This window comes from Cydia amplana, chromosome Z (assembly GCF_948474715.1).
Source record: "Cydia amplana chromosome Z, ilCydAmpl1.1, whole genome shotgun sequence".
In the NCBI taxonomy this organism is placed as follows: Eukaryota; Metazoa; Arthropoda; class Insecta; order Lepidoptera; family Tortricidae; genus Cydia; species Cydia amplana.
In genome coordinates, this window is record NC_086096.1 from 30861720 (window position 1) to 30876071 (window position 14352).

Here is a 14352-nt window from a genome sequence, read left to right on the forward strand (position 1 = left end):
GAATGCTGACTCGGCTTCAAAAAGACATGCGTGTAGCTTGTTGTTCCGATTTTATTGACCTGTGCGGTGAAAATCCTGATGAGGTGCTGCAAAGAATAGTTACTGGAGATGAAACCTGGGTTCATCATTATGACCCAGAGAGTAAACAAGAGTCCATGCAGTGGCACATTAAGGGTTCAGCTCATCCCAAGAAGTTCAAGGTCATCCCTTCAGCTGGCAAGGTCATGGCCACGATATTTTGGGATTGTGAAGGAGTATTACTAATCGATTATAAAGAAAAAGGTGTAAATATCACAGGACAGTACTACGCTAACATTCTACGTCAATTAAAGGATGTAATTAAAGAAAAGAGGCGAGGAAAGTTAACCAAAGGTATTCTGCTTCTGCATGACAACGCCCCCGTCCATACTGCTCATATTGCCAAGGCAGCTATTGTTGAATGTGGGTTTAAAACTGTTACTCACCCACCGTATAGTCCGGACTTAGCCCTCAGCGACTTCTTTTTGCTCCCCAATCTTAAAAAGGATCTGCGTGGAAATAAATTTTCTGACGATGAAGCATTGAAGGCGGCAGTGGAGGAGCATTTTTACACGAAAGATAAAAAATATTTTTACGAGGGATTAAAAAAAATAATTGATCGATCTTTTAAGTGTATGAACATAGGGGGGGAGTATATTGAAAAATAAAAATATCAAACTTTTCGTACTTGTTTGTTTTCATTCTCATACCGAGAATATTTTGAACACCCCTCGTATTTATGTAACGATTGAAAGCAATTAAATTCAAAATCGAAAAAAAAGTCGTAATAAATAGTTAAGTGTAGCCTTATACAGAGTGCTTCCTGTAACAGGAGCAATAAATTAAACTAAAGGCTGTAGTCCTCAAACTGACCAACATTTGTTCAGCCACTTATAAAAAAAAAATATGAATCCTTTAGTTTAGACTACCTCTTTTTCATACAAAATAAATATTGCCTTCAATGTACGCTGACATCAGTGTGTTTGACGTTGCTTGTCACGCATAACAAAATTTGCAATACATTGCGTCTTAGAATAACCTTTAAAGTTTAAGTGTAATAAAAATCAAAACATGAGTTATTTTCAAAAGTTGCTGAACAAATGTTGGTCAGTTTGAGGAGTACAGCCTACAGTTTAATTGATTGCTCCTGTTACAGGAAGCACCCTGTATAAGAGTAATAAATAAACAAGAAATCCGCAATTTCGTTCTTGTTGAGGAGACAAGGTTTAGTGAACAATCAACAATGCAACTAGGATGACATAAGAAAGAGTAAATGCATGGACCTATAATATTACGGACGGACTGTCACCTAAGACAAACTGTGACACTGCAATGGCGGACGGTTTGAATGTGTGCGTGTAGACTGTAGACGAGTGTTACCATGTAACACAAATTCTCCCCTAATGGTGAAACAATTATTTTTAATATCGTCCTTGTTTTCAAATAAAAAAATTAGGATAGTTTTACGTTAGACCATAAAATAGGTGTGTACGTATCTGATTTTATAGGTCTTGAAAATGCGCAACATTGCACAATTACTTTGTGCAAACATTATTTTCAATACCTAATGATATTTAGCATCGTAATGGAATCAGTTCGTCATGTTTTTTTAATTTATACATTTAACTTGAAACATATCTGGTTTTCAACAAAAAATTATAATCATAACAAACAAACGTTAAGTATCGCTCCTTAGTATCGGGAAATTACCATACCGACCTAGTTTGAAATGCACAATCAATAATTTAACCATTTACCTAAATGATCTCTTAATACATAATGATTTAATAAGAAGGGTATCAATTACCCTACTTTCGGGAAATTACCCTATTCATGTTACTGGTCACACTCCTGTTTTGCAGTTTGATAATTTATAAACAACAAATTATCGTGATTTTACGTACTAATTGATAAACTTAAGTATGAAAAGTTATTCCGTGACTTTTTTTCTTTCGATCGGTACAATTCCAGCAGGATTTAACTACGCATGCCGGCATATTTTATATTTTTCTTCGACATGTTTACTTCAATGACGTTTCGACTCGTCTGACGGCAAACTGGTGGATGTGGGCTGTCAATGTGTGTGTGTCACGCGTAAATACTATGAAACTGGTGGATGTTGGAATCACAGTTGTGTTGTAAGCGAAACTCTGTCCGTAATATTCTAGGTCCATGAGTAAATGTTATTAAGTCGGCTAAATGTCCGTTTTTAGGGTTCCGTACCTCAAAAGGAAAAAACTGAACCCTAATAGGATCACTCGTGCGTCTGTCTGTCTGTCCGTCCGTCTGTCACAGCCTATTTTCTCCGAAACTACTTGACCAATTAAGTTGAAATTTGGCACACACATGTAAGTTTGCGACCCAAAAATGGACGTGTAACGTAAACAAATGAATTTTAAATATGGAGCCCATTTTTGGGGGGTAAATGAGAAAATTGAAAAATAAAGTTTTTCAAACTATATCATGTTACATATCAAATGAAAGAGCGCATTGTAAGAATCTAAAATATATATTTTTTATAATTATAGGATTAATAGTTTCGCAGTTATTCAAGAAAATAGGCAAAATATGACCATTCCCCCCCTTATCTCCGAAACTACTGGGTCTAAAATTTTGAAAAAAATACACAAAATAGTTCTTTACCTATAGATGACAGGAAAACCTATCAGAAATGTGCAGTCAAGCGTGAGTCGGACTTAATGTACGGAACCCTTGAAACGCGAGTCCGACTCGCAGTTGGCCGGTTTTATTAAGATTAATTATCGGCATTAAAGAAACGTAGGCGAATTCGACCGTTAGCGTAATTTTCTGATCCTAAAACCAGGTAGGTATTAAGTATATTAGGTGCCTACTGTTCTGTTCTAACGATATACCTAGAAATACATGCATTTGTATTATATGATAAATTGATAACGAATTAGGAAAGCAAGGTGCCTAATAGGCATTTGAAAAGGGTAAGTAAATTACTTGTCTAGGTTAATTGGTACTTTTACGTGCTTTTACCCAGCTTATGCCTTGCTTTAAAGTTGACGTAGATTACATGATTTATATTGCAAAGTTGATAACAAGCTTTATAGAAACTATAGCATTAATTTATTATCCGTAATAGCAAGGTTACCGAGTTCACTGGCCACTTCTTTGTTGCATTTTTATTGGTCTTTTTGATGAAGTGTCGATGACAGCTGATTACTGTTTTCTTGTTTAGCTATGTAACGGATTCTGTGTACTTGAAGCGACATCAACATTACAAACAAGTAATCTCGGCTCCTTTATAGAGCGAAAATAATTGTATCTATTTAACTGTCTCTGATTTTACGGTATAATATTTCATTAAATACTAGGTAGGATCTAATGTGCGCTATTGTAACCGGAAAATGAAATTATATTTTAGGTAAGCGTTTTCATTATTATTTGGTCTAAAATAGGCGATACATTTTGGTGTCCAATCCCATAATGAAATTTAGAAAAATTTTTGACTTACCATGTCTGATGCGTAACTATAATTTACCACTGCCTACTTTCTACATCAAAAAGTTCATTTTAAATATACCTGCCTATATTTAATAATGTTAATTCATTCAATGTATCATTATTGAACATAATTAGATTAATGAGATAAACTGGTTCTATGACAATATGATTGTCTCACCAACTTCTTGTGAAAAAATGTGGCCATTGTTTGTTCATGTGCAGTGTTTGCTCATACATACATACAATGACATGCACCGTCGCTCGTAATAGACTCATCTGCCTGCTAATTGCGTTGACAAAACAGTAGATTATGGCGCGGCGGCGGCTGTACCTCGCATAACGACACGTTATGTTGTAACTTGTAACTCATGAGGTTTTAACAACGAGCATTCGCTCTGGAGATTAGTAGGCGAGTCTCGATGGGACCATGTAGTTTCGAATTGCGTGTGAAAATCTAGAATAGCCCTTGGTTGTCAGGTTTGCGCTGCGCGGTAATTGCAGTCGGCGTGTTACCGCCGCGCAGCGGAGCTGCGGTCACAGTACACTTATCATTAGCAGTGCGGCTTGTATTATGAGTGCTTTCAATAGGTTTACGTGTTGGTCGCGTTAACGTCTTGTGAAATTGCAACATTGACTATATTTAGTAAAATTACCGAGTACTATTCTCGCTTTGGAAACGACGCATGTCTGTAAGGCTATTGATTTAAAAGCAAGTTTGCAGTTCGGTTGCTGATTAGGATACTCCACTGTGGTTCGGTGCTGCAATCTTGTTCGATTATGATGATACGCGAGGCGCGCACTTACAGCAAGCCTAATCAAAGGTTCGGATGGTCGAGTACGTGCGCTTTATACATTTGTTCGGCATTATTAGAGAGTAATTTTTATTACAGTAGAGCCCTCATTAGTTGGTGGGATACGAGTCAGGCCCTACAACCTTTTCTTTTATTTATTTATTTATTTATTTAAACTTTATTGCACAATACACAAAAATAATGTACAAATGGCGGACTTAATGCCTAATGGCATTCTCTACCAGTCAACCATCGGGCCAAACAGAGACATGTAAAATTGGTGCAAGGAGAAAAAGGAATTTAATTATTCTTTTCTATTTGTTTTAGAGCCACCCAGCACCAGTAATGGAGAGCTGCCGGTAACAATCGAGCACCAGCAGGACACTAACCCTTCCAGCAACTTGACACGAAACGACGCTAACTGTGACAAGACTGGCACTTGTTACGATGGTAAATATGCAACTATCTAATATCGATATCGCAAAGAAATAAAAAAAACTTGTCGCATTCGACCATAAAAGCAAAATTAGTTTTACCCGACTAAAGCAGATGGAAGGAAATTGTAAGTAAATTAAATACTAAACTACGAGTATGCTATAGTTCTCGAGTGGGTATACGTATTTATTGTTACATTATCTGTTAAGTATTAGGACGCCCTTCAGCTTAAACGGTTTGACGGATTTTAATGTGTGTCATGTCGTTATATTAGTATAACTAATCATGGGAAAGACACAATACAATACATTACAGTTACAATATATTACAGTTTCTAAAATGTTCAAAGTAAAGGTGAGCTTACCCGGTGTTTCCTCAGTGTCGGTACTGTGCAAGGACACGCGAATCGCGGTGCAGGTCAGAACGAACAAGCCGTTCAACGGGCGCATCTACGCGCTCGGCCGCTCGGAGACGTGCAACATCGACGTGGTCAACAGCGACCTCTTCCGTCTCGACCTCACCATGGCCGGCCAGGACTGCAACACGCAGAGCGTCGTGAGTAATCCACACTACACTCTTTTTAACGGTGCCAAATGACCCTGTGCTGTATGTGCTTGAAACTATTAGCAGAATCAGACCCGTTAGGTAAACTCAGTTTCTCTTAGCAATACTTTGAAGCAATTGCGGTCACATACTACAGCTCGGACGAAGGTTTTTCTAAAATACACATATGTTTAGCTTGTGGCTATGAAGGTGCATGGTTACGCTACAATAGTCTAATATCTGGGAGACCGGTCTTTGCTCTGAGCGCGATTAACTCCGCATTCTATACTAAGGGCTCATTTAGACGGCGCGCGAACTCGTATACGATTTTAGTTACATTGCGGACCATTGGGGATACATCAATTCAGCCGACCGGTTAAATGACGCAATGGAATTAAACTCGCATGCGAGTTCTCGCACCGTCTAAATGAGCCCTACGAGTCACATTGGTCTGTGTTACGAGTACATTGCAGCGTTTGTGTGAAAGAAGATATCAGCGAGAGAACTTATGGCAACGTATTTGTTAAATATATGTTTGTTGTCCAACTATTTGCACGTTCATATCTAATGATGACTAGTTAACAATTCGTTTTAATTTTAGACCGGAGTGTACTCCAATACTGTCGTCCTTCAGCATCACAGTGTCGTAATGACCAAGGCGGATAAGATCTACAAAGTCAAGTGCACGTACGACATGAGCTCCAAGAATATTACCTTTGGAATGGTGCCCATCAGGTTAGTAAACCGATCTATTCACCGCCGAGAACTTTGTATATATATGTAGGTAGGTAATAGGTATCAATAGGGAACTTAAGATGGTCGTATACCAGTACCCTGTTTATCAAAAGCTTGTAACTTGTAATACAAGTGGAAGTCCCTTTCTAACAAAAGCTTTCAAAAAGGGACTTCCACTGGTATTACAAGTTACAAGATTTCAAAATTTCAACATTCATTCAGCAAATAGGCCACAAGGGCACTTTTACACTTCAACATTGAATTTACATACAAGCAAAAAATAATAATAATAATACATCATCATTGCCCCGCTGCTGGCGGCACCCTAGGTTAGGTTTTTTATAATGTGTTTATATGTATTTTGTATTGTTTTTGTATTTTATTTTTATATCCATATTATAAAATAAAGTAAATAATACATCAACAATTATAAAATACAACTAACTGCAACTGCCAAATCAAACTAGAATTACAATTACTTAGAGATGTATAAATAAGGCATCTTAATGTCGAATTACATAAAAAAAACTATAACAATATTATTAAAAAAAAAATTGATACATGGAAATAAATAAAATCTAAACTTATTTAGAGGTGTAAATGTCTCTAAGTGTCAGAACTATAAGATAACATAGTTTATCAAATATCAAGCTTTTGATAAACAGGGCACAGTTCAGTTTTATACACGAACTAATTCCCATGCGAATAGAATTTTAAAATTCAATCGAGCGTCTGTATTGTAAACGCATAACAATTCGGTTTATATATGTTTAAGCGAGAAATGGTGTGAGGACGTGTGCAGCAACGTTAAACGCAATTTCACCAGACTTTGTATGTATTTTAATGAGGTTACCCGAAGCACGGTACGATAAAGATCGTGATTACTGTCAATGAGGTACCTTAACTGCAGCCGAGCCGGCCCACATTGCCGCTACTTAGTTTAATGGTCTGGCTACTTTGTAATGTAAACATGTTCCCGTGATTTAAGTTAAATATAATAAGATTAATAAGCGTTTAATCCTTACGCGATGGAATTTTTATTGCTCTCATTTGAAGAACGAAAACGAAAATAGTTATAAGACTTATAAGTGTCAGAGTTGTTTTACAACGTTGTGTATTTGTAGGGATCCGGAGATGATCTCCATCACCGCGGCGCCCGAGGCCCCGCCCCCACGTATCCGCATCCTCGACGCGCGCCAGCGCGAGGTCGAGACCGTCCGCATTGGAGACCGCCTCACCTTCCGCATCGAAATTCCCGAAGACAGTGAGACACGCATTTTCGTCTTTAGTGAATCATGTAGATAGGGATATGGTCCTAATATCTTGGTGTTTTTTTCAGCTCCGTATGGCATCTTCGCCCGCAGCTGTGTGGCGATGGCCAAGGACTCGAAGAGTACTTTCCAGATTATTGACGATGAAGGGTGAGTACTCGAAGTGATTGTCGTGACTTAATGGTATTCTTCTGCGTGATTTTGTATTTTACATCAAGGTCGATAAAGAAATAAGGTCAATAATCAAAAAATGTTCCTGTTTAGATGCCCCGTTGACCCTGGCATCTTCCCGGCTTTCACTCCCGATGGCAACGCTCTTCAGTCCGTGTACGAAGCATTCCGGTTCACCGAGTCTTATGGAGTCATCTTCCAGTGCAATGTTAAATACTGCCTTGGACCTTGTGAACCAGTGAGTCTATGAATTATTACTAATTATTATTAGTTTCATGTGAAACCCATTTAATCATAACTATATTTCGGTAATTCAATACCTAACACGAAACAATTATTTCATTACAGGCGGTGTGCGAATGGGGCAGAGAATCTTTGGAATCATGGGGCAGGAAGAAACGTTCTTTGCCTCACAATGAAACCGGGGAAGCCCGCAGCCAAGAAGAAGACATGAACATTTCTCAGGAAATCCTTGTACTTGATTTCGGAGATGAAAGACAGAGCACAGATTTCCTGCGTTCCGATAAGCCCGGTGGTACTGCGTCGGAGACCAGTTTTGGTGGTACGTACACATAGACATCGTTGACACAGTGTAACTAGTAGCAATTTTCTTCTAGGCAGATAAAATAATGCGGAATATCATTGCCCGCTGATATCGGTGTCGTTACGTACCGCAGCTAACTGTAGGTCGATTTTGTGTTACGCGCTCTTGAGTAAGTTAGTTTACAAGCATTGTTTATTTACAGAGAAAACCGTGACGATAGTGGAGCCGTGCCCGAGCAAGGGCTCGGTGCTGCTGCTGGGCGTGGCGTGCGCGCTGCTCGTGCTGCTGTACATCGCCACCGTCTTCTGCTACTACATGCGCAAGTGGCTCGCGCCGCCCAAGCACCTCTCGTAGGCACGCGCAACAGCCTTCATATGCGACCCGACATCCGTTTGCTTCATCGAGGCACATGTGATACAAATGACTGACAAAATCGACATAAATTATAAATACTAAATAACTGTAATCAGGTCGTAATTCCGTCCACCTCGATGCGCACCGTTGTACGCAGTATTTTGTACTTAACCACCGCGCCTTCTGCATTTACCTTAGAGGTAACTTATTGCATTTATAAGCATTTATTAAATAATAAGTAAGTAGTTTAACGAGTAGTTATACAATGAAGTACCTATTATGGGTGGTTACACCGACAAATTATAGAGGCAGCAATTTCATGCTACACTTAGATTAAGGTATATGCCTATACATAAAATTAGTGATTTTAGCAATGCATTTATTAATTTAAGTATTTGATACTTTTTTAAACAATTGACCAGTGTTTGTACAATTTTGAATATTAAGGCGGAAACAAAGTTTTAAATTATAGATCTTTGGAATAATCCCTGAGAATAATAGAAATAAATAAGTCTAGTAATTAGTTTATTTTTCACAGATTCAAGGGGACTATTCTGAATTTGATAACTCTTAGTAGATTGTTGTATTCTTGACATTTTAGCGTAATTATTTTTTAGAATTTATCGATTAGGTTTATTTATATAAAAGTAGTGTAAAGTATGATAACAAATAGCAAATTAGCTTGGGGGTGTCCGGTGTTGGTGATGGGCGTCCCCGGGATCCTCCTAGCACAGGTGGCCGTGGAGCGGGCGCGCCCGGGTCGACAGTACCGTGTCGTGTCGTGTGTGTAGCTACGCGTTGTATGTAAATACGCCGTTGCCGCGGAGGCAGCGGATTACTATCCACGAACTTTCAGTTGGGTTTCGATGAAATGAGCTAAGACGCAACAGTTACGAGTACCAATGTACATGCCTTCCGGAAGTCGTCGACTTGTCGTTTCTCCTAACCCAACTTGAGACTTCATCTTTTATTTATTTAGGTTAAATCAATTGACTTATTTATTTTTTCATTATTTAACAAATGAAATAAACTTGTAGAAACTTATTTCTTTTTTATTTAACTCAATAATTTCATAAAAAATAAATATTTACCCCCTCCTTTTAAAGTTAATTTAAGTACTATTTTATTAGCTGTAGTTTTTGGTCAGATATTGATAAAATTTGGTAATTTAATATATTTTCCGTTGAGTTACAAAAATATCATATTTTTTCGTAATTCAGAGGAAGATTTGTAAGGACATACAATTTCAAAACGTTGAAGTTAATAAACAAGACCAAGTATGGGTAGTTCGAAAAACTCGCGCGCCTAGAAGATGTTGATATCAACTTTAGCCAATCTTCGCCGAAACCACACGGCGACAACGCTGCCCACGAAACGTCGGAGGTAAATTTAAAACTTAATGACATACAATATAAGAAACTGCTTATATCCACCAAATTTTATCAAAATCTGACAAAAAAGTCAACAAACAAAAAAGTTGCCCAGATACTGAAATGGCAGTTCGATTGCATCAATTTACCAAATAGATGTGTCAATAAGTACAAATTAGGTAGGCACAAAACCAGTAAATTGGCTAATCCAACTATCATTTTTGTATCTGGCCTAAGATTATGGCATCACAATAAGGCAAAACGCATGCAACGTAAAAAACACAAATATTGTAAGTGTCCAAAAAATAATAAATAACATTCGCGAGCACTCATTGCGTATCAAGCAGCTTATTGTAAACACTATTTATAATTTCTGTCTGCGTGTCTACTTCAAGATTTTCACTTTTACAGTCGAACACCTTATCAAAACTCCGTATAAACATGGGGGTAATTTTTTCTATAGAGCAAGGCAGGCCGGTTTCTTTAGACAAGGAGGTGACACCGTTGTCCTCGATGCCGCAGGGGTCGATGGGGTCGAACCACGACAGGTCATTGTCGCAGTTGATGGCGACGCCGTGCGACGTGACGTACCGCGAGGCGTGCACGCCGATCGCGGCCACCTTGTTGTCGTTGATCCACACACCGGTGTACGGCGACCTTTTTCCTGTTAGCCCTGAAAATATACGCTCTGTCACATTGCTACAGTGTGCTACAATTATTTTAAACTAAATACGCTGTATGTGGTTTTATTTAGAAACTTAAGCTTTATAAAGGTCTGTAGTGATTTTCAAAACTATACAGGTTGGATTTTCTTATTGGGTCAGTGAGAGCAGCTACCAGATACCGTGCTGCTACGCGAAAATGGTCTTAGAAGACCTTCCCTCAATTTCAAATTAATGAAGATTGGCGTTTACATATTTTGGAAAAAACATATACAGGACGCAAGAAAAAGGTCAATTTTGCCCCACAGTGCGCACTCAGATAAAAAAAGCATAATTGCAATGATTATAATTATATGAAAGTAAATACCTATATCAAATTAGAGAATTGCAGATTAGGCACAGTTGATCAGATGCAAAATATTCCATTGCAGTGGCATTGACAATTGACATTGCATAGCAGTTGCGAAGCATCTACCTATAGAACTCAAGTCCCAGTGGCTTTTGTATCAAGATCTTAGAGTGCATTATCTTAGGTGAAAATAGGTACAAGTATAAGCCATTATGCTTTAATTCCCTTGTCTTAAGTTATTGATCCGCCATTCCGACAACTGTTTCACATAGCTTTTGACTTTTATTAATTATGCTTTGCAGCATGGCATAATAAAAACATTGCAATTCACAACATATGATAATGATCATGTATCAAAGTAATTATTAGGATGTATTAACATATGTAAGTATGATTTGAATAGTCCATTCAGAATTATCCATTCGCATGGCAGCACAAATTGAGATAGATTAAAGGTTGAACTTGCTTCTCTTGCTTTAGGAATCACATTAGTCTTTTGTTTTATCTGAACTATTTATAAAGCCTGGGCCAAACTAACGGGAAACGCGTCACATCAACAGATTAATTATCGCGATAAAGGACACTTTTCATATGGCCACACTGGGATTAGCATGATAATCAATGGTGTTTCCTGTTATTGTGGTCCTAGAAACACATATAAAATATAAACACACCAAAACTTACCTAATTCGGAACAAACATTTATGACTGTCTCCTCCAAGTTGGTGACATACCACTTTACACTAGGCTTGAAGTGTTTCAGGTTAATGATTGGGTAGGCTATAAGCTGGCCAGGGCCATGGAAAGTAATCAGACCACCTCTGTCTGTTTTCCTAAATGCTGCTCCCAAGGAAGTCAGTCTCTGTACTTCTTCTTTAGATGTCTGATCTCTGTTTCCTAAAATTATACTTCAATCTTAGCTTACCTACAACTTTTCCACCAGACAAGTGTAAAGATTATTATTGAGGTAGAATAAGGTACAAAATTAAACAATTTATAATATGTAGGTGAAATATGCACATTCTAGCAGCTTAGCATCTCTTGTGAGAAAGTAGTCCGAGCATTGAAATCAACTTATTTGTACAAGTTTGTAAAATGGGCCATTTTAGGCAATATATGTCAGTACCTAAGTAAATATTCTTTACCTATTGCTCCAATATCAACACATTATTACATGTAAAATTACAACGAAAATTTAGAAGAAATAATACATATCACTACATAGTATAAAACAAAGTCGCTTCCCGCTATCTGTCTGTATGCTTAGATCTTTAAAACTATGCAACGGATTTTGATGCGGTTTTTTTAATAGAGTGATTCAAGAGGAAGGTTTATGTATAATTTGTTGACCCGTGCGAAGCCGGGGCGGGTCGAGCTTAATATAAAATTGGCCTAGAGCAGTCATTCTCAAAGTGTGTTCCGCGGAACCCTAGGGTTCCGCGACACCCCTGCAGGGGTTCCGCAAGAATTTAGAATTATGCTTATTTAATAAAAAATACACTTCTAAAAACTATTGTTTTATTGTAGGATTCCATCAAGTATTTCGCTTTCCAAAAGGGTTCCATCAAAAAAAAAGATTGAGAACCGCTGGCCTAGAGGACCTTGCAAGATTAAGTTGTGTTATGTTGTTGTGCAAGTAATGCAAATTTTAGGGTTAGAGATTGCCTTGTTTGTTACAATTATAAACCCTTTTATAAAAGCTCTACAGGCTGCTATAATGCATGTCCTCAGGTTACATTATAAGTTTGTTTACTAACCCACAGTGTACACAGGCCTGTGCTCCAGTAATAGGAGAGTATCCCAATCACTGCCTTTGCCATTCATCATGGACTCCAGTTGTTTACGAACTATAGCCCTTTGAATCTTTAGGGCCGTGTCGTAGCTCATCAGACCCAAATTCCAGATTTTCACCATTTTGCTGTAAAAAATAATGTGTAAATCCCAACCAACTATTAGTTACAATAACTTCGTTTATGGCTTTTTTATAATTTTAGTTTTTTTTACTTTGTCATATTTATAAAATAATTTTTAAAAACAAATGAAAGGACGAAAAGCTAAGTCAACTTGACACTGACAGTTCGATCACAATCACAATGTTTGCTCGTACTAATAAAATAAATTATTATAAAGCGGACAATAAGTTAATGTTGAGAAGTACGTTGTATCGAAAAAAGGTCGTTAAAAGGTGGTTTGCAACATATTTTTAAAATATTTTTGATAATATGTAATGATAATGTTTATGGCAACAAAGAGTGTGTTACATGTAACGTCACACAAGTTCAGCTACTCCACGCTAAGTGGCGCTGTAATCAAAATACTGTTTTCTTCGTCCGCAGCGAGAGTGCGGTGCTTTCATCTTTTCAGTCAATTCAATTCAGTTTCCCGTGTTCCCTGGCCGTAGGGCGGTGTTTCGTACGTTACGTAAACCAGCTGTCAATATAAACATTACTATTTTTAAGTTACTCAGTACACAAACTTTACTTTTTGGGTTTCACAAGGACTCGATATGATTAAGTTGGTTTGAAATTAATACTGACAAGGATTATGTTGCAGCTTGTATCGTGTAATTTTATTCATGTCAACGGCCATCCAACTTAAGTTTTGATGAAAAATAACTCTTATGACATCGTTGCTTATGTATGGAATAAGTGTCAGTGACGACAAAGATGTGGAGTTCTCTCAGGCGATGACAACAGGGGTAAGGTTTAATTTAAAGCATTCCAATTAAGTAATGTAAATATGTTGTATCATAATAATATAATATACATAAGCTTGCCGGCGGCCGCCGGTTAGTAACCGCAAGTAGGATGTGCATGGACTCAAGTACAAATCATATTCGAAATGACTTACCGCTACACTTGAGACTTTATATTAATGAAAACCAATTATCCAAGTAAGACTTTTTCGTATAGTACCTACGTATCGGATATGATTATTAAAATACAATTTTCCTAAATAAGTGGGTATCGACAAAAAATCTAAAGAAGTGGTCAGTAAGAATAAGAATACATCTTTAAGTGAGGTCCACTACAAGTACCTACAACGTTCCTGGCTGGGCATTCTGACTTAACTGTGCACCTTAAAGCGCGACTTAAGTCGTGTTTCAGTAACGTCTAACCGTTACATTCCTGACAAAATGTATGGGATCTGACATTGACCGTCAGTTTTGTAACGATTGCTAACTGGCCGTTAAAGGTGCACAGTTAAGTGAAAATGCCCACCTATTCGTTGGTTCCACCGTTTTAGAGTGAAACTTTCAGAGCCCATAAGTAATATCTTATCCAAAGTCTTTGGTTTCTTATCTCATTTACCTTGTAGGTAGGTATATAGTTACGTATTTATTATGTACTTGCTGTTGCCCACGAATTCGTTCGCTTGGATTTGGTTTAGGCAGAGTACCTATGTCACATTCTTAATAGGAGACTTTCGAGTTAGGTCACTTTTTGAGTTCGTCATATTCTCAGTACAAAAAATACACAAAATAGTTCTTTACCTATAAATGACAGGAAACCCTATTAGACATATGCAGTCAAGCGTGAGTCGGACTTAATGTACGAAACCCTTGGAACGCGAGTCCGACTCGCACTTGGCCGGTTTTTTTAGCATAGTAACATTTAAGACAATGGATACCAGCAATT

The 14352-nt window shown here is 37.7% G+C and overlaps 2 protein-coding genes across 2 annotated transcripts in view; one reads left to right on the forward strand and one right to left on the reverse strand.

Annotated features, from left to right (window-relative positions):
* The window catches only part of LOC134661097 (uncharacterized), a 56476-nt gene extending 47099 nt beyond the window's left edge, over positions 1-9377 (forward strand). Inside the window, exons 9-16 of the mRNA XM_063517035.1 lie at positions 4608-4730; positions 5095-5270; positions 5860-5993; positions 7118-7257; positions 7333-7414; positions 7529-7673; positions 7784-7997; positions 8182-9377. Coding sequence (XP_063373105.1) covers positions 4608-4730; positions 5095-5270; positions 5860-5993; positions 7118-7257; positions 7333-7414; positions 7529-7673; positions 7784-7997; positions 8182-8333 — 1166 coding nt within the window. The 3' untranslated portion in view covers positions 8334-9377. The remainder of the gene's footprint in view (positions 1-4607; positions 4731-5094; positions 5271-5859; positions 5994-7117; positions 7258-7332; positions 7415-7528; positions 7674-7783; positions 7998-8181) is intronic.
* A 603-nt stretch (positions 9378-9980) lies between these two features.
* On the reverse strand, positions 9981-12704 carry LOC134661118 (octanoyl-[acyl-carrier-protein]:protein N-octanoyltransferase LIPT2, mitochondrial). The gene is made up of 3 exons (XM_063517067.1): positions 12472-12704; positions 11399-11611; positions 9981-10376 (listed from the first exon to the last, which is right to left on the reverse strand). The coding sequence occupies exons 1-3, from the start codon at positions 12626-12628 to the stop codon at positions 10033-10035; spliced, it is 714 nt and encodes a 237-aa protein (XP_063373137.1). The 5' UTR covers positions 12629-12704; the 3' UTR covers positions 9981-10032.
* Positions 12705-14352: the final 1648 nt, after the last annotated feature.